The 18,557-nt window shown below is 54.1% G+C and overlaps 1 protein-coding gene across 4 annotated transcripts; it reads left to right on the forward strand.

Moving 5' to 3' along the window:
• The first annotated feature begins 305 nt into the window (after positions 1-305).
• On the forward strand, positions 306-18,195 carry IL4R (interleukin 4 receptor). 4 transcript variants are annotated; one of them, XM_087815187.1, is made up of 10 exons: positions 306-484; positions 1,949-2,087; positions 3,469-3,620; positions 3,854-4,005; positions 9,155-9,311; positions 10,433-10,472; positions 11,891-12,010; positions 13,797-13,875; positions 15,230-15,279; positions 16,111-18,195. In XM_087815187.1, the coding sequence occupies exons 1-10, from the start codon at positions 415-417 to the stop codon at positions 17,660-17,662; spliced, it is 2,511 nt and encodes an 836-aa protein (XP_087671313.1). In that variant the 5' UTR covers positions 306-414; the 3' UTR covers positions 17,663-18,195. The 4 variants fall into 4 exon arrangements, with proteins under 4 accessions (XP_087671313.1, XP_087671315.1, XP_087671314.1 ...); XM_087815189.1 differs by lacking the exon at positions 10,433-10,472 and having other exon boundaries at positions 306-488; positions 1,953-2,087; positions 11,911-12,010; XM_087815188.1 differs by lacking the exon at positions 10,433-10,472 and having other exon boundaries at positions 1,928-2,087; positions 11,911-12,010.
• The last annotated feature ends 362 nt before the right edge of the window (positions 18,196-18,557 follow it).

Genomic DNA, 18,557 nt, shown 5'->3' on the forward strand with positions numbered 1-18,557 from the left:
AAAATGAAGGTTGGGTATGGAAATAAATTTGGTAATCATTGGGTTAAATGAAGAAAAATAAATTTCCTTACTGCAGGACTTATCAGAACCTTTACATGCAAATATGCATTATGAAATTCCAAAACTCTGAGGGGTGCTTAAACTTAGGGATTTTTTCAAGAGGCATCTCTTGGGACAGGTGTTCCATTGCTCTCCCTCCAGGCTTTGTGCATCTGAGTTGGGTTTCATGATTATAAACAGATCTCTGATGAACACGGAGGGCTCATTGTTGCCAGAGATACAAATGGCCAGGGCATTTGTATCTGGAGTAATGTGAGTTCTGAAGGCTGCACTTGGGATGATGGGGATGGTGGTGACCGTGAGTCAGCACTAACCTGGCCCACTTTCTCTCAGCAGGTGCCTTAAGATCTCCCAATGGAGTGGCTTGGCTCTAGGCTCCTGTTCCCTGTGAGCTGCCTGATCCTGGTGTGGGCGGCAGTCTCTGGTAAGTCACCGCCTCTCATTCATTCATGCATTCATTCACTCCGCAAACCTGAATGACTGTTTACCTGCCAGGCTCAATCAGTGAACAAAACAAAGATCCTGGCCTTGAAGAGATTACATTGTACTGGGAGGAGACCACCAATGACAGATGGTCCTAATTAGAAGTAAATTCTAAGGATTGTTAGAGGGTGATGGAAGCAGATAGTAGAGGACAGAGCAGGGAAGATTGGGGAAGCTGGGTGGAATGGAGGGTTGTAACTTAAAATATGTGCTCAGGGAAATCCTCATTGAGTGACAGGCAAGCAGAGACTTGAAGTAAGGGGGAGCTATGCAGATATCTGGGGAAGGAGCTGAGTGGAGGCCTGGGCTGAGAGCCTGCCTAGAGTGTTGGAGGAACCAAAGGAGGCTGGTATGTGCTGGCGGACAGGGTGACCAAGTCAGGAAGGACCTCGCAGGGTTTGAGCAGAGCAGTGGCATGAACCTGTTAGATTAAAAGGGATCCCTTTGTCTGTAAGCAGAAGGGTGGAGGCCGGGAGGCCAGGGAAGAGGCGCCGCAGTAAGCTGGGTGGCTTGGCCCAGCAGAGGCGATGAGAGGGGACTGTCTTCCTGATCCTTCTGGGAGGGAGATTTGAAGACAGATTAGAATGAAGGGAGAGAGGTGTCAGGGATGACTCTGCGATTCTGACCTGAGCAACCAGGAAGGACACGGTTGTCATTTCTGAGGTGCAGAGGGATATGGGTTTGGGGAGCAGGGACTCAGATGAGGAGAGTTTGAGGTATTTATTAGATATCTCCTTGGCATGGTAAGTCCTCTATCCAGAGAGCAAGTGAAAGTTGAGGGCAACTGTGATGGGGCCAGTGCTGGCCACTGCCCATCAGGTACTGGGTGGACTAGAGCTAGGCAATGGCTCTCAGAGAATTGGCAAACCCAGGAGACATCCTGCTGGGTTCAAGTCCAGCTCTGCCACTGACTGGCTGGGAGAAGCACCCCAACCTCTCATCCCGCCCTTGGATATTGGCCGAACCCAAAAAGAAGCCAGAGGACAAGAGCTCCTGGGTGACAAGACGGTGGGGGTCAGCCTCCTGAGCTCAGAGAGGGGTGCAGAATAGATGGGGCAGGAGCAGGCACAGGGCATACTGCTGCAGGGCAGATGCCCGTTGGCAGGTAGCACTCCTCAGACTTTTCCTTTAATCTGGCCAAGGGCAGGTAGGTGAGCTGCATGGCATAAAGGTGCATTTGGGGTATCCCCTCAATGGGCCCTGCACCCCAGGGTATTTCTTCAGCTTCAGGAATCACCTCAGTGCCAGCTGGGAGGCACATGACCAGTCCTGGGACTGTGGTTTCCTTGTTTTGTGATGGGCCCCTTGGTCCTGTTCGGGATAGTTTCTGCCCTGTCCTGGTGGCACACGTCCCCCTCTAGTTCGTTGGGCTCCGGCTGTTGAGAGCGCGCCCGTGTCTCCCCAGGGAGTGTTCAGGTCCAGCTTCGGCCCACCTGCTTCTCCGACTACCTCAGCACCTCCGCCTGTGAGTGGAGGATGGGCGGCCCCACCAACTGCAGCGCCGAGCTCCGCCTGACCTACCAGCTGGACTTTCCGGACTCCGAGTAAGCCTGTGGTGCAGCCGGGGGGGTCGGGAAGTTGACCCTGAGATTTGGCCTTGACCAGTGGTGCCCTGGAGTGCCAGGTGCTAAATGCGGTTCACTGTGCTTATTAGGCACAGGGTTAGAGCTGGGGCGCCGGGGTGCAGTGTGTGTGATACCCTGGGTGTGTCATGGTGCTCTGAGCACAGTGTCACCCAGGTGTGTGGCATGTGGATGTGGGCGGAATATTGGACCAGACCAGTGGTTCTCAAGCATTTGGTCTTGGGACTCTAGCACGCTTAAACATTAGTGAGGACCCCAAGAGCTTTTGTCTAGGTAGCCTGTAGCTATCGATATTTACCCTAGTAGGAATTAAACCAGAAAATTTAAATCACAACAGCACACAAGCCATCAGAGCAGTGACACCACACACACTATGCAGCCTCTAGAAAACTCTGTAGCGTGTGAGAGAGAGAGAGTCAAGTGGCAGGGAGTTTGACCTGTGGGTCCCCAGACCATACTCAGAGACCCGCAGACATGACCATTGTTTGGGGCACAGTGTTAGGGTGAGTTCCCCATGAAATGTGGAGTGCATGTTCCCTGTGGTTCACTGGGACAGTCCGTGTACACGGGGTGCCCAGGACATGATCAGGTGCTCAAGGCTCACAGGGCCAGGCCTCAGGCACAGCAGAAGGTAGACACACCAACGTTGGTGGCAGGCATTCGCGATGTGCTAAGGTGGACGCTCTGGGCTTCTGCATGTTAGGTATGAGGGCCTGGACCAGGGATGGAAAACTGCCCAGGAGCCACGTTGGGCCCACCACCGATTTTATAAATAGAGTGCTGTTGGCACACGGCCACGCCCGTGTTGTTCCCATGTTGTGTACGGCTGCTTTTGTGCCTGCCTGCAGGGTTGTGCAGTGGGGACAGAGATGTGTGGCTCTCAAAGCCCTGCATGCTTTCTGTCCAGCCCCCTACGGAAAACGCTTGCCGCCACGCCCAGCCCCCAGCTGCTGTTTGGGAAGCACGTTAGGACCCTGTGCGGGGCGCAGAGCGTGTGCCACAGTCGTGTGCACGGAGGTGTGCTACACATGTGCTGTTACAGATTCTTCAGTGCCACGGTCTTCCCTTTCACTGGCCTTTAGGGATGAGCTGAGTCCGGGGACCAAGGCCTCAGCCAGGGATGTGTCTGAGTCCATGTGGGTGTGGTGAGGGGCTGTGACCAGCAGGGAAGGCGGTCCTCGTCCTCTGTCCCCACCACACACCCTTACCACTCTGCTTCCGAGTCCCCTGATCTGGTCCTTGAGGCAGGTGACCAGGACCTGGGAGAGCATGTGGTTCCTGAGGCACATACGGGGGACACCCGTGTGTGCACGACCAGCCTCATGCAGCGCCCTGTCTGCAGAAACCTTACGTGCGTTCCTGAGAACAGGGATAGCATGGTATGCCTGTGCCACATGTTGATGGACGACGTGGCCAGTGTGGACATCTACCAGCTGGACCTGTGGGCTGGGCCACAGCAGTTGTGGAGTGGCACCTTCAGGCCCAGTGAGCATGGTGAGTGGGGCAGGGCAGGGTGGGGCGGGCGCTGGGGTGGGGGAGGCAGGCTCCGTGTGGGGGAGATGGCCCAAGCAGCCTCTTACCTTTCCTTAAACTCAGTGGGGCTCTTGCCTTTATCTGGGCCTTACATGGTACCTTACAAATGTACACAGAGGTGGTGTTGAGTAAAAACCTCAGTGGCCCAGGGTCCACCCGCTGATGAGCCCTCACCAGACCTGGCTTCTCCACAGTGAAACCCAGGGCCCCTGGAAACCTCACGGTTGATGACAGCATCTCTGGCATGTGGCAGCTGACCTGGAGCAGCCCATACCCTTCCGAGAGTTTCCTGCACTCCGAGCTCTCCTATCTAGTCAACATTTCAAGTGAAGATGACCCCACGGAGGTGAGTGGGCACTGTGGAGGTTTGGCCCCAGGGTGGGAGACGACTCCTGGGCCCTGGAGTCCCTGCTCCTGTCCCTCTACTGCTTGCCCAGTACCCAGTGTGCAGAGAAGGGATGTGATTTTGGGGCTCTGTTCCTCCCTGTAAAGAAGGCTCTGGGCCACGGCTGTGTGTCCCAGGGGCCTGGAGGGATAGTGAAATTTCGGGAACACACTTAAATGACTGAGTCCCACTGTGAAACCCTCAGTCAGCATCATCTCCCTCCCGACCCTGACTGATCAAGAAAGCCGTCTCTGCTGAGTGGAGCTGATGGGCTCACTAACCCTTTCTCGTAACAGAGAGGAGGCCAGGTCTCAAAGCCCTCCCCCAGGAGTAGGTGCAGCCATAATTCAGTGCTGTTGCTGGTCTCACTGTGATTGCTTTCATGTGACACTCGTGGCATCGGGTACTTGCTTTCCAGGCCCAGCAGAGACAGCGGCTCCTTTCTAAATGAGCTCAGACACCTCACAGGCAGCACTGATCTATCATCAGGCAGATACTGGCAGGCTGCACACAATGAGGGCGTGATGAGGGTGGGTGGGCACAGTGCCGTCACGTTTGCCCCTCAGACATTCCCACTAGAGGGCCGTCTGCACAGCACAGGCCCGGCATCCCCCAGAACTGAGTTCCAATACCTGCCCTGCCGCTTGCCCACTGCGTGATCTCGAGCATGCCACTTAACCTCCTTGTGCCTCAGTTTACTCATCTGTACCATGGGGATAACCAGAGTAGCATCCCATAGGGCTATTGAGAGCATAAAGTGGGTGACACAGACGAGCTCCCACGACCAGCACAAAGCATGTTACGAACATCCTCCGTCTTTCCTTCCGAGTGCCACAGGCCTTGGGAACCCCCATCCGCCTCGCCCTCCCATGCCCTGGCCTGGAACTCTCTCCTGCAGAGTGGCCGAGGGCCTGTGCTGAGCTGCACCGGCGTCCTGGACCCAGGCTGGCCACCTTGGCGGCCGGGCACAGCCTCAGACATATGAAGCTCCCAGCTCGGCTTCTGTTGCTGCTGCTTCTCCTCCTGACCAAGCCGGGGAGCTGGTGGTGACGATTTCCATCTCTCAGGCATGGCTCCTCCTTGGCCCTGGGCCAGGAGGTGGGTAGGAGCAGGAATGGGGCGCACACAGTGCGAGGCTCAGAGGGCAGTTGGGGAGAGGGGGTCGCACAGACGCCAAGGAAAGAGGCAGGTCTGGCTTTGTCCCTTAGTCTTCCCATGTCCTGGGCCTGTTCAGGGTATAGCCTGGAGGAGAGAGAAGGCTCCAAAGAATTTACTTATTTGTTCATCGTGGCTGGACCCAGGTCCCAGGAATCTCCCCATCGCTCTGCCCCGCTTTACTCCTCATTGGCTCCGTTTTCAGGCAGGTTCTTCCCTCACGTGGCCGACATGCCCACAAGCAGCTCCAAGTGTAGGTCCCACAGCTGCAGTGGGAAAAGTTTTCCTTTCCAGATAATTCTCAATAAAACTCCTGGGACCAGTGCGATGCTTACTTGCCTGGCTTGGGTCCTTGGGCCAATCTGAACCTGTCACAGGCTGTGGGCAGGAGAGAGGGTGCTGGTGCCCTGCTCTGATCAGCCAGGGGTGAGTCACATGCCCACCTCCGAAGCTCCAGGTGGAGTCAGCTCCACCCAAGCCAGATGGGCTGAGAATCGGGAGGTGGCTCCCCTCAAGGAGACCCTGGGGATGGGGAAACAGGGTCTGGGCTGGCTGAAACGCAGCCCGGTTTAGGACCTAACGCCAGACTCCAGCCAGTGGATAGAGTTGGTCAGCATGCCCAGGCTGTGGCTCAGTGGGCAGGTAGGTGCTGGGGCTGCCCCACCTCAGAAATCCAGGTCCAACTTCTCTTGTTGGTGGGGCAGAGGCTACTGAGACGCCCCTCCCCCATGTCTCCTTCCCAAGGTCAGAGCTGGGCCTGGAGAATTCCTCTCATTAGTCACTGGCCAGAGCTGGTCACATGTTCCTCTCTAACCAATCACAGGGTAGGAACAGAGTGGCTAGGATGGGTTTAGACCAGCAGTTTTCAGCCTTTTCATCTCATGGCACACATAAACTAATTACTAAAATTCTGCAGGCACACCAAAGAATATATTATGTTTTTTTCCAGTCTGACAAAAAAATAGGTATAATTTTGATTGATTTACAAAAAAAAAATAAAATAATACTAATTACCTACCCTTTTTACTCCAAAGTGACTTTTTTAAAAATCAGGTGCCTATACTCGTATATAAGGATTTCTGGTACCAAGAATTAACCAATCAGACATAACCTTATTGTGCAACATGACCAATAAGATGTATCTCTATTATATGACCTACGTATTTATGGTTCAAGACAGGCGTTCACACCAGATGGCTATTGTGTAGGCTGTTGTCATTTTTTATTTTACAACCTTAGGGGAAAGAGGTCAGTGCCCCTACTAAATAGTCAAGTGTTGCAGGTTTTAAACATTCTAGTGGCTCATTGGTTGAAAACCACTGGTTTAGACCAATGAGGAGTAACCCTAGAGCTGGGGGCAGAGGCTAACCTACTGTGGGCTTTGGGTACCTCACCCCAATGGCATAGATTTTGGGCAGCTGTCCAGTCATATTTGCTACAGTATTGCAGACGCCCACTGTGGTCAGACTGAGAGATACTGGAAGCTTGCTGTGGGACTTTGGAAAGGGAGCTACTCTTTGTCCTGATGATTTCTAGATAAGGTTCTATAATGGAGATGGAATTTTGGCCTGGGCACTGAATGATGAATAGGAGTACTCTGGACAGGTAAGGAAGGGAAGGGTAGGCCAGGCGGATGGAATTACATGCGCAAAGGCTCAGAGGTATGAAAATTTGTGGCATATCTGAGGATTATGGGGCTGTGGGCGTGTGTGGAGTGAAAAAATCAGAAAACAAGGCCAAAGGTCCATTCAGGGTCATGAATGCCGTGCTCACGGCCACAGGGGTTAGCATTTCTTGTGTGCCTATTATGTACCACTCACAACATATGTTATCACTGGTGGTTGTGAGAGCCCAGCAGGTGGGAAGGGTGTTTGTCTCTCCATTTTAGTGATGAGGAACTGAGGCCGGGACAGGCGGCCTGGCTCACCCAGGGTCCTGCAGCTGGGGACAGAGCTGGAATTTGAAGCCAGGATTTAAGCTCCGGAGCCTGTGCTCTTTCTTCTTCCCAGATCTTCCTCTCAGAGGTTGTCTTCCGAACAGCTGGGAGTGCCGTCCTGTCCCAGCCTGGACGCCACAGCTCCCACCTCCCCTCACTGCGCTGCAAAGTTCTGGCTCCACCAGCTCCCAGCAGCCTGTTGAGGTTTTCCTTCCTCATTGTGCAGCCTCTCAGCTCACTCGACACAAGATGTTTTCCCTAGCATGTCAGCCTCAAGCAGAAGCAGAGCTGCCCACAGCTGGCAAGGGGCCGCAGGGCCAGAGGAGGAGGGAGAGCTGCCAAGGGGGACCCCGCGGGGAGACGAGCCCCAGGCAGAGGGCTTGGGCCACTCACTTGCTGGCAGAATTGATCTGAACACAGATTTTGTTTCATTTTTTAAAGTTTATTTTTTAATAAAAGTAATATTTACATGAAGCCATAATTTCATAATGGTACAAAGGGACTTAGGATGGAAATGTGTTTCTCTCCCAACACCAACCTCAGCCTCCAGTTCCTCTTCCCAGAAGCTGACCACTGCTCTGTCTCTTGCCAGGAGGGGACAGAGGCAGGTAGAGGGTGTGAGGCGCATGTCTCCTTCCAGAGAGAGTATATGCTTATGCGGCTAACATGTCTGTTCATTCCTCACTACGTCCATTGCTACATAATATCAACAGCACATATTTATTGCCCCACAGTTTCTGGGGGTCAGGAGTCTGGGCACAGCTCCACTGGGTCCGCAGCTGCAACTGAGGAGTTGGCCAGGGCTGTGGTCTCACCTGAGGCTCAACTAGGGAAGGATCACTCCCAGGCTCCTGTGGTGTTGGCAGCAATCCGTTTCCTGGGGGCTCTCGGACTGAGAGCCTCAGGTCCTCGCTGGCCCTCGGCAGGAGGCCACCCTCCACGCCTTCCCCCGTGGCCTCCTCCACGCCAGTGAGTGAGAGAGAGAGACCAAGACCTCGCCAGTCGGAATGACGGTCTTACTTGATGTAATCACATGTGTGTAGTCTCTCACACCCATCACCTTTGCATGTTCTGTCAGTGAGAAACAAGTCACAGGCCCTGCCCATGCCGCACGAGGAGACGACACAAGGTGCAGATCCCAAGGGCCCTCTCAGTCGGTCTGCCACCATTTTTTAAGCACAAAAAACAGACGATAACACATACTAATTGTCATCTTACCTTTTCCACTTAACAACAGATCCTGGAATTCTCTTCCCAGTCGGGGTTGGGTTGGGCGGAGCTGAGATGCAAGGCCAGTGAGTTTGGCCTCGACTGTGAGGCTCTAGAGAGCCTGTGAAGGAGAGAGAGGGGTGCAGTGACTGTTGTGCTTCAGAAAGATCACTCGCATGCTCCCTGGGTGCCAGGCCCTGCCCTGAGTGCTTGCCTGCATTAACCCATTTAATCCTCACAGCAGCCCTGGGAGGCAGGCGCTTCTATTGTTGCCATTTTACAGAAGAGGACATCAAGGTCCAGAGAGGTTATGCCACTTATCTAAGGTCACGGCCCAAAAGTGACAGTAGGAACACTTACCCTCAGTTTAAAGATGAGGAGACTAAACTCAGAAAGGTTCATTGACTTGCCCCAGTCACATCACATGGCTGCTCAGTGAGGTGGGGTAAGGGCCCATTTCTTGACCGGTGTCATGCGAGTCTGGTCAGTTTTGGAGGTAGCAAACAATGCCTGAGTTGGAAGAACAACCAAATACCCCAGCTGGTGGCTCTTTTTATTTTTTCTTAATTGATTTTAGAGAGAGAGAAACATCAATTTGTTGTTCCACTTATTCATACATTCATTGGTTGATGCTTATATGTGCCCTGACCAGGGATTCAAACTGCAACCTTGGAGTATGGGGACAATGCTCTAACCACTCTGGCTGGTGGCTCTCAAGCACTGTGGAGTCAGCTAGGGACACTAGCCAGAGTGGGAGCTGGTACTCCCTCCCCGCAGCTGGTGCAGTGATGTCTTCCTTTCCTCCACCAGTTCATAGTCTACAATGTGACCTACATGGAGCCCACCCTCCGCTTCCCAGCCAGCACCTTAAAGCCCGGGGCTTCCTACAGCGCACGGGTGAGGGCCTGGGCCCAGAGCTACAACAGCACGTGGAGTGAGTGGAGCCCCAGCGTCAAGTGGCTTAACTGTGAGTGTCTGTTGTGAATCCTGAGCACTTAGAATCTCTCCTCCCCACTTTCACTCTGTGGCCAGGCACTTGCGCCGGCCCAGCACCTGGGTTTCCACGTCCAGGACGCTCTGCTGCAGTACAGGCTGACACGGCGCACCGGCCAGGCAGGCACGAGGTCCCTGCGCTAACCCTGTGCGAGTGTATTTCTTGCTTGGGTAACAGTCCAACATGAACCTTGCTGGTCTGTGGGTGGTTTTCCTCCGTGGCCCCATCATTCTCAGGATAAGGATATTAACTTTTTTGTATCACGGGCCCTTTGACAGCCTGGTGAAGCTTGTGGACCCCATTCTGAAAAATGTTTTTAAATGTATAAAATGAAATACATACGATTACAGGGGAACCAATTTTATTGAAATGCACTTATAAAAATATTTTAAATATATTTGTTATCTTGGAATATATGCTTCTCTATTAACACATGAGATACAAGAGCTAGTGGTAGTTTCGTAAGTGCTGTAATTTCAAAGTCGATGAGCACAGTGACATTTCACCATCTGGCAGCTGTAAGTGACAGGAGAATAGCTGTGATTTCTGTTGGCAGCTGACTGACTGATGCTGTTCTCACTGTGGTTTTCTCCCTCCATTCCTAATGGGAAGAAATGCTAGGTTAGTGAAAGTAAGGATGTCATTTCTTTCCCATCCAATTCTAGACCTCTGAATTCTGTCTGCAACCTTGTTGGAAGTCTGTGGACCCCAGGTTAAGAATCTCTAAGGGCCCTGCCATTGTCTGCATCCAGCCAGCAGAAGGGGAATGAGAGCAGGGTAACCAAAACTTACCCTGCTTCTTAAAAGCCATAGCCTGGAAGTGAAGCACATCACTGTCTCTTAAGTTCTGTTGGTGAAACTGGCCACGTATAGCTGCAAGGGATCCTGGGAAATGTAGTCCCTCACGTGTAGCTATCCCCCAAACAACTCTGCAACTTGATCATGTGGCTTTTGCACTAGAAATGTTGAATTATCTCCCATAAAATAAAGTCTTACAAGTGGACCTTCCCGGTTCATACAGCAGCTCAGGGATGTCTCCCCTTCTTGCCTTTCTTTTCTCTGCCATCCTTAGCTTGGCAGTGTTTTATCTTTAGACTTGTCACCTCATGGCCCCAAGTTGGCTGCTGCACACCCCCCCCCCCCCCCCGACCCCAAGGACCACAGGAGATGAAAGGCTGCCACAAGACAATGCACCTCACACATTTCTCTTTTGTCAGGAAGCAAAATAATCTTTCTGGAAGCTTCCCTAGCAGACTTTCCCTTGCATCTCATTGCCCAGGGCTGTCACACAGCCCCTCTCCATTGCAGTGGAGGCTAGAAACTCACATGTCTGGAGAGAGGACTAAGACGGTCACAACTGGCCCAAACCTCAGGGTGGGCACACTGCCACCTGGCAAAGACGAGGGGGAGACAGGGGAGAGACAACTGCTTCAGGCACAGTGGGGAGGAGGGGGGCTGTTCACATTCACTGAAAGAAGGATTCTTCAGAGTGCTGGGCACAGTGTGCTTGGCAGGGACTTCGACCCCACCCACCACACATCCCTCTCAGCATCCCTTGCCTGTTCTGTGGATGTCTCTTCACCCACCTGTCTCCCACGCTGGGCTGTGAGCTCCATGGGTAGTGTCTGTTTCTCCAGTGCCCAGAATGCCAGCCACACAGTAAGTGAGAAAGTTTTGTTGAATTGATTTGGTTCTACCACTGACCTGGGGAAGGGAAGGGAAAGGAAGGGAAGAGAAATAGCTTATATGGAACATACACAATGTACTGAACACATTAATTATTTCCACAGGTATTTATTGAGCTCCTACTATGTGCCTGGCCCCGTGCTAGACACTGGGGAATCAGCAGTGAACAAAACAGACAAAAATCCCTGCTCTTGTGGAACTGGCATTTGGGGTGGGGGGAGACAGAAAATAAACCAGTAAACAAAAAAGGAAATCAGGTAGCTCTAGATCCAGATGGTAGTAAGTCTGGAAAACAGTAAAGCCGGGTAGGGGGTGGAGCGATGAGAGGGGCAGCAGTAGAGAGAGTGGGGGAGAACCTGGAGCGGGCGAGGGTGAAGGGAAGCAGGAGTCAGCTGTGCGAAGGTGGCGACAGCAGGTGCCATGGCCGCGCAGGCACTGTTATGAGCACGGTAGGCAGTAAATCATGTCACCCTCACAACCCTCTGTGGGGTGAGTGCCATTGTTCACCCCATTGCAGCAGTGAGGACACCGAGGCACAGAGAGCATGCGGGATGTGTACTGGGTCACCAGTGAGGATGGGCTTTGCACTCAGGTAGCCCAGGTCCAGAGTTACTGCCCTTGACCTCTGTGCTCAGGAAAGAGAGTAGCAGGCTCACGACCTTGAGCTGGCACTGAGCTCTGGAGGAGCAGGGGACAGCGAGGAGGCCAGAGTGGTGAGGGCTCAGTGTGCAAGGCGTAGGGGAGAGGGGAGGCAGGAGGGCTTGGTGGTGGCCAGACCACACAGGGCCTGGGAGACGCTTTCCTGAGGCACTGGTCTCCAGCTCTGGGAAATGGACACCAGGATGCACTTAGCATATGCAGGCTCATGACTTCCCTCCCACTCCAGACTACGCGTGGCCCTGGGAGCAACGCCTCCCACTCACCGTCAGTATCGCCTGCATTGTCATCCTGGTCATCTGCCTGCCCTGCTATTTCGGCATTGTCAAGTGAGTCCTGGGCCAGCCCTTTGGGATGCGGAGTGGGCAGGAATCCCTCCTCTCTGTCAGCTTGTAGCCCTCTGTTCAACAATAAATGTTTATTGAGCAGCTACTATGTGGGAGGCCCTGAGGCCACAGCTGAAACAAAACCGACAGGGATTCTACTCCTGTGGGAGACAGATATCAGGTCGACAAATAAGCACGGCCTTTTCCACAGTGATCCATGCACTGAAGGAAATAAACCCGGGTGAAGGACAGAAATGTTCCAGGGTGCTGTGCTAGGTAGGGAGGAGGTGATATTTGAGCTGAGACCTGACTGGGGGAATGAGCTGGCCAGGGTAAACTGGGGGAAGGGCCTTCCCTTGGTAAAGGGAGATGGATCATGCCCAGGGTATAGTCCAGATAGTTGGAGGCACGTGACATTAGACCGAGGAATGCTAGACGATTGCCCTGACAGAGTCAGAAGACCTGGGAGGTTGGTAGTTGTGTGACCGGCAACCTTGGGTTCCTCCTTTGCAGGCTGAGATATAGTGAGAACATATTTCATCAGTCCTGAGAGTCCTAAGAGAGTCTTGGATTACAGTGGGTTGGAGGTAGAAGGAGCCTGGTTTCCAGTGAGTTTGAGCCCTGGACACATGGTGTTTTAGAGTCTCGGTTCTCCCATCTCTGAAATGGGACTAGCAAGCCCTGCCTCACCACGTAAGGATTAGTGATGGCTGAGGACTGACTGAGTGAATGTCCTGCACTTTGCTGGCTCAGAGGGGTGAAGGGACAGCTGGCAGGCAGAAGAGTTCAGGGATTACAAGTTTTCCTCTGCACCCTAGGCTGGTCTTTTTCCCTTCTCTGAGCCTCAGTTTCCCCATCACCTGTCCTTCCCAGCCCCACTCACTGTGTCCGGCACTCCAACCTTCTTGCTGTTCTTTGAATGCACTAAGCAAGTTCCCTCCGAGCCTTTGCACTCACTGTACGCCTGTGTGGAAAGCCCTTGCCCCAGGCATCTCCATGGCTTGCTCCTCTTCCATCTTCAGTTGCCACTCAGAGGTCACCTCCTCAGGGAGGCCTTCCTGGATCACACATTCTATTCCTCTTTATTCCCTTCTTTATTTTTTTTTCATGGCACTTAATCCCATAATTAATGTCATCTAATCATTTCTGTATCTGTTTGTCTCCTATTCTAGAAGGTCAGCTCTGTGAGGGCAGGGCTTCTGTTTGTCTTGTTCACTGTTGTGTCCCTGAGACCTGGCACAGTGAGTGGTACAAAGTAGGTGCTCAGTAAGGACAGGCTGACTGAGTGGAGTCAGCGGAGCCTAATCCAGGGGTAATCTGAGGACCTTTCCTCTCAGAGCTGACACTCCATAGCTCCAGGCTGACCCAGGGAGAGAGAAGGAATATATTTTTCCCTGGGTTTCCTCAGCTTCTCAGGCCACTCCAGGCCTCTTCTTGGCACCTTACTCTTGGCTGCTCCATGGAGGGGACTGTTGATGGGCACCCAGAATTCTCTGCATCTTGAGTCTCTCCTGCCTCCCTGGGCTTGTTTCCACTGCGGACAGAGATGGTGCATCGGGAACTCCATTCTGGGTAGCAGAATGCTGGAGCACGAACCTGCTCTTCTGCCAGCCAGCTGTCCCTTTACCCCTCTGATCCTCGGTCTGCTCATCTGCAAATGGGGTTGACAGTAGAGCCTGTTTCATGGGCTTAGGGTGAGACATCCAACACCGATGAACATGGTCCCTGGCCCCTAGGAAGTATTGACGACTGTGGAAGGAGAGACCAACACGTTTGACTTTCTTTTCAGGATTAAGAAAGAATGGTGGGACCAAATTCCCAACCCGGCCCACAGCCCCCTCGTGGCTATTGTCATCCAGGAGTCTCAGGTAGGAGAGTTGGTCTGTTCGGGTGCTTCGGACTGCAGGCATCAGGAAATGGGATTCAGATGCCTGGATGTTAAGGACACTCATTGGCTTTGGAATTGCCCCTGAGCCTTCAGGAGGCCCTCAGGGCAGGTAGATTCAGCAGCTCAGTGTGGTCACAGAAGCCCAGAGGCTTCCTGCCCCTCCCCTCAGCTTTCATGGCCACTTTTTCAGTCTTCGGTAGGTTCCCTCCCTTGGGAGGAGATGACCCCTGAGATCATCTGCCTATCATCTCCTGGGGACGTACCTGTACCAGGGCAGGAGGCCAGAAAGCAAGGGAGAGGGGGGGACACAATTCCTGTGTCTTCCTCTTATACCAGGAAACTGCCACCAAAGTGCCCACAAATCTCTCCTCCTTTCTCATTGGCCTGAACTGCATCACATGCTCTTTCCTAAACCATTCACCTGTAAGGAGTGGGAATACCTCAAGACCAGCCAGGTGGTGGGGCCAGCTCCCCTGTGGGACCAGCCAGGTGGCCAGCCCTGAGCAAGGGGTGGGGCGATCTTCCCCAGTGCTCTGGCCACGTGTGGTCTGCTTGAGGTAATCGGGGTTCTCTTGAAAAGAGGGAGTAGGGGTGCAGGTACTGTCTAGAAGGTCTGAGTGTTCTCAGGTCTCCAGGTACCCTCTGGCAGGCTCTGGAGTCTGGTGGTGCTGACTTTGAACCCTGGCTCTGCCACTCACCTGCAGAGTGGACTTGAGCAGGTGGCTTAACTTCTCTGAGCCTCAGTTTTCTTGTGTGGGTTGTAGTGTGTATATAACAGGCTGACATTGGAATTCACTGAGGCAATACATATAAAGTGCATATGACAGGGTCCTGCACACAGTCGGTGTCCTTTATGTATCAGTCAGCTGCTGTGTAGCAAATTATCCCGAAACCTGGTTGAAACAGCAGCCATTTCTGTAGCTGCTGCTTCTGCAGGTCGCTCAGCAGTGGGGTTGGGTAGGGGTCTGGGCTGGACCGGGCAGCTCTTCTCTGAGCTGGGTCATCCCCAGTGGCTTCCCTCACAGCTGTCTGACTCACCTGGGCAATGGAGGTGACTAAGCCACGTCTCACCCTCCAGAGGCAGGTCCATTGGCACAGTGTCATTCCTGCCACATTCTGTTCGCCAAAGCAAGTCACACGGCCAGTCCAGATTCAGGGGCTGAGAGGAGCTGCATATGACAGTGACCGTTTTTGCCGTCAGCCACAGCAACTTATTAGGGTGACCTCAGACCTGTGTGACATCAAGGCCTACGGTCTTCCCATGGCAAATACTGAGTATCCCTCTGTCCGGGAAGGCCTCTCCACCCTGTTCATTGGCTGTCTCTGTGTTGCAGGCGTCACTGTGGGGAAAGAGGTCCGGAGGCCAGGAACCAGCCAACTGCCCGTATGTATATGAACTTCAGTCGTAGACTATGTGGTTTTGGAAGGGGGTGAAACTGGTGCAGTAGGCCCCACCTTGAGAGTGGGGTCCCACCCCCCCCTCCATGTCTGCCTTCTCTTCCTTGGCATTCAGCACTTTCCCTTCGAAGGGTAGCAGGAGGAGGAGTTGTCTGGGTAGGTGGGCTGCTGGCTGAGCCCCCTGAATTTCCCTGGGTGGGTCAGGCTCGTGTTGAACCCCTTGGGAGTGCACAGTCTGGCCTGAGCAAGGCTCGTGGAGTTGACTACCGGGGCAGCTGTGCCAGTTGTTGTAATGCTGACATAATTGTGTACTGGTCTGCAAACACCACTATCCTAAACCTTTGAGTGTGCCACCATCACATTAGCCTCCTTAGCTCCTCCCTCAGGGCCTCCTGGGCCTCCCCACAGTGCAGTAACTAAAGGGTTTAGACCTGGCACAGCAGGGGACTTCAGGACACTGGGAGCCCTAGGACCCCGCAGCCATCCTACCTGCTTAATCCTTATGCTGTGTGTTGATACATATTTTAAATACTATCATCCCTGACAAAGACTTTTATTTATTCAATAGGCTGAGTTTGTAGTAGATACCAGGTTATATGCTAAGCTCCAAACATCCCAAAGGAATACAGGGGCCCTGCCTTCAAGGAGCTCCCAGAATAGTAGTGGAATAGACTGACAGATTATTGATTTTAAAATCAGGAAGCATGTCTCCAATAGGTAGACATCAGTCCAGGGTGACTTCAAGCTGGGTTTTGAAGGATGAATAGGAATTTTTCAAGGGGAGACTCTGAACCCTGACCACACTTTGCTTTTACAGACCCTGGAAGACTTGTCTGGCTAAGCTCCTGCCCTGTTTGCTGGAGCATGGAGTGGGCAAGGATGACAGTTCCTCCAGGGCTGCGAGGAGCGGGCCTGTCCAGGGTCCTGGAGGACCAGCGTGGCACCCTGTGGAGGTCAGCAGGACGGTCCTCTGGCCAGAGAGCATCAGCGTGGTGAAGTGCGTGGAGCTGTTAGAGGCCGCAGTGGAGAGTGAGGAGGAAGCTGGTGAAAGTAGAGGGAGCCTCTGCCCCTCTCCTGAGAGCAGCGGGGGCGGCTTCCAGGAGGGCAGGGCGGGCATCGCGGCCCGGCTGGCAGAGAGCCTGTTCCTGGACCTTCTTGGGGGTGAGGATGTCGGCTTTTGCCCGCCGGGCTTCGGGGAGCCCTGCCCTCTTCCACCTTCAGGAAGTGTGAGTGCGCAAATGCCTTGGGCTGAGGTACCAAGTGAGGAGCCCCAGGAGGCATCACTTCAGGAGGGGAAACAGCCTCCTGGCCCAGAACCAACCCCTCCAGCCACTCTGACGCAGAGCCCAGACTGCCCGGCTGGCACGGAGCTGCCCGCTGCCGGCATCACAGACAACCCCGCTTACCGCAGCTTCGGCACCCTGCCGAGCCAGTCCTCGGGTCCTGGAGAGCTTGACTCAGACCCACAGCTGGCCCAGTACCTGGGCGATGGGGACCCTCACATCCTCTCTGCTCCCCAGCCCTCTGAGCCGCCCACTGCACTCCAGCCTGAGCCAGAAACCTGGGAGCAGGCCCTCCGCCGGAGCGTCCTGCAGCACAGGGCAGCCACAGCCCCCGCCTCGGCCCCCACCGGCGGCTACAGGCAGTTCGTGCCCGCGGTGAAGCAGGGCTGTGCCCAGGGCAGTGCAGCGGAGGGCTTCGGCCCTTCTGGAGAGGCTGGGTACAAGGCCTTCTCCAGCCCGCTCCCCAGCGGTGCCATCTGCCCAGGGACATCTGGGGTTGAGGCCAGCAGTGGGGAGGGATGCTACAGGCCCTTCCAGAGCCTCACTTCTGGCTTTCCTGGGGTTCCCACCTCAGTCCCCCTGTTCACCTTTGGACTGGACATGGAGCCACCTCACAGCCCTCAGAACTCACTCCTCCCCAGCAGCTCCCCAGAGTGCCTCGGTCTGGAGCCAGTGACAAAGGGAGAGGACAGCCAGAAACACCCACTCTCCCTGGAGCAGGCCACAGACCCCCTCAGGGATGACCTGGGCAGTGGCATCGTCTACTCAGCCCTCAACTGCCACCTGTGTGGCCACCTGAAGCAACGTCACGGCCAGGAGGAGTGTGACGAGGCCCACATTGTGGCCACCCCCTGCTGTGGCTGCCGTTGTGGAGACAGGTCCGAGCCCCCAGCAAACCCCCTGTCAGGTGGGGTTCCACTGGAGGTCAGCCTCCCTCCGGCCTCCCTGGTACCCTTGGGTGTCTCAGAGGAGGGCAAGTACTCTCTGTTCTTCCAGCCTGGCCCCAGCAATGCTCAGAGCTCAAGCCAGACCCCCCAAATGGTGGCCACGCTCTCCACAGGGCCCACACGCATAAGTGCTTCCTAGGTGTGTGCTCTCTCTTTGCTGTGTGTGCCTTACCCATGCCTGCAAAATGCCTCCCCATGGAAGGAAACCAGGCTGGTGAATTTCCCAAAGACTCCAAGAGCCTTGGTATGAAGTGAAATTGTCTTACATTGGGGCTACAGAGACTGGATGCCCCTGTTCTCAACATTGACCAGAGCTCAGCACATGCCATGGGAGGGGAGCGCAATGGGCAGCTATGCCCAGCAGTCACCTGCAAGGATCAGGAGGTTCCTGGGCACCTTGGCTTATGAATAAGCCATTGGCCACTTGATTAGTCCACAGCTTCTCCAGTGTACTGTCCCTGTCATGCCCCCCCCCCCCCATGCATGTTTTGTCCACCTAGTCAGTCGGTTGCCCACGTCTTGCCCAGTTCTGGGACTAGCTGCTGCCTGGATTTGACATTGAGCCTAAAACCTCACCAAGCCATCAGAGGAGCATTGGGAGGCCTTGGGAAACTGATGGGAAATTGAGGTCCTGGGAGGAACCCATTCATTCAGCAGAGCTTCAGTAGGTCGACACGGGGAGCAGGATCTGGGCTGGGAGGGGAGCTCAGTCCAGTGGGGGTAACAGCAGCACGCGAAAAGTCGTGATTGCCAAGCAGTAACAACTGCTGTCAGATTCCTACACAACTGTAAGGCTGGGGCTCCTGTGAAGCATGAGATCCCCAGAATAAACACACCCAGCTACCTTGGGGCCGGTCTGTGCCCCCATGGACACCATTGCTGGCAGCCACAGAGACCAGAGAGAGAGCTTCACGCCTGAGACGGCTGAGCTGGGCATTCCAGACACCAACACCAGGCACATTTACCTGCAGGCTGGCCCAGACCTCAGCTTAAGTAATATCGTTTGTATGCATCTCAAAGATTGTTTTAAACTC

Source organism: Miniopterus natalensis, chromosome 3 (genome assembly GCF_054644295.1).
Source record: "Miniopterus natalensis isolate mMinNat1 chromosome 3, mMinNat1.hap1, whole genome shotgun sequence".
Lineage (NCBI taxonomy): Eukaryota > Metazoa > Chordata > Mammalia > Chiroptera > Miniopteridae > Miniopterus > Miniopterus natalensis.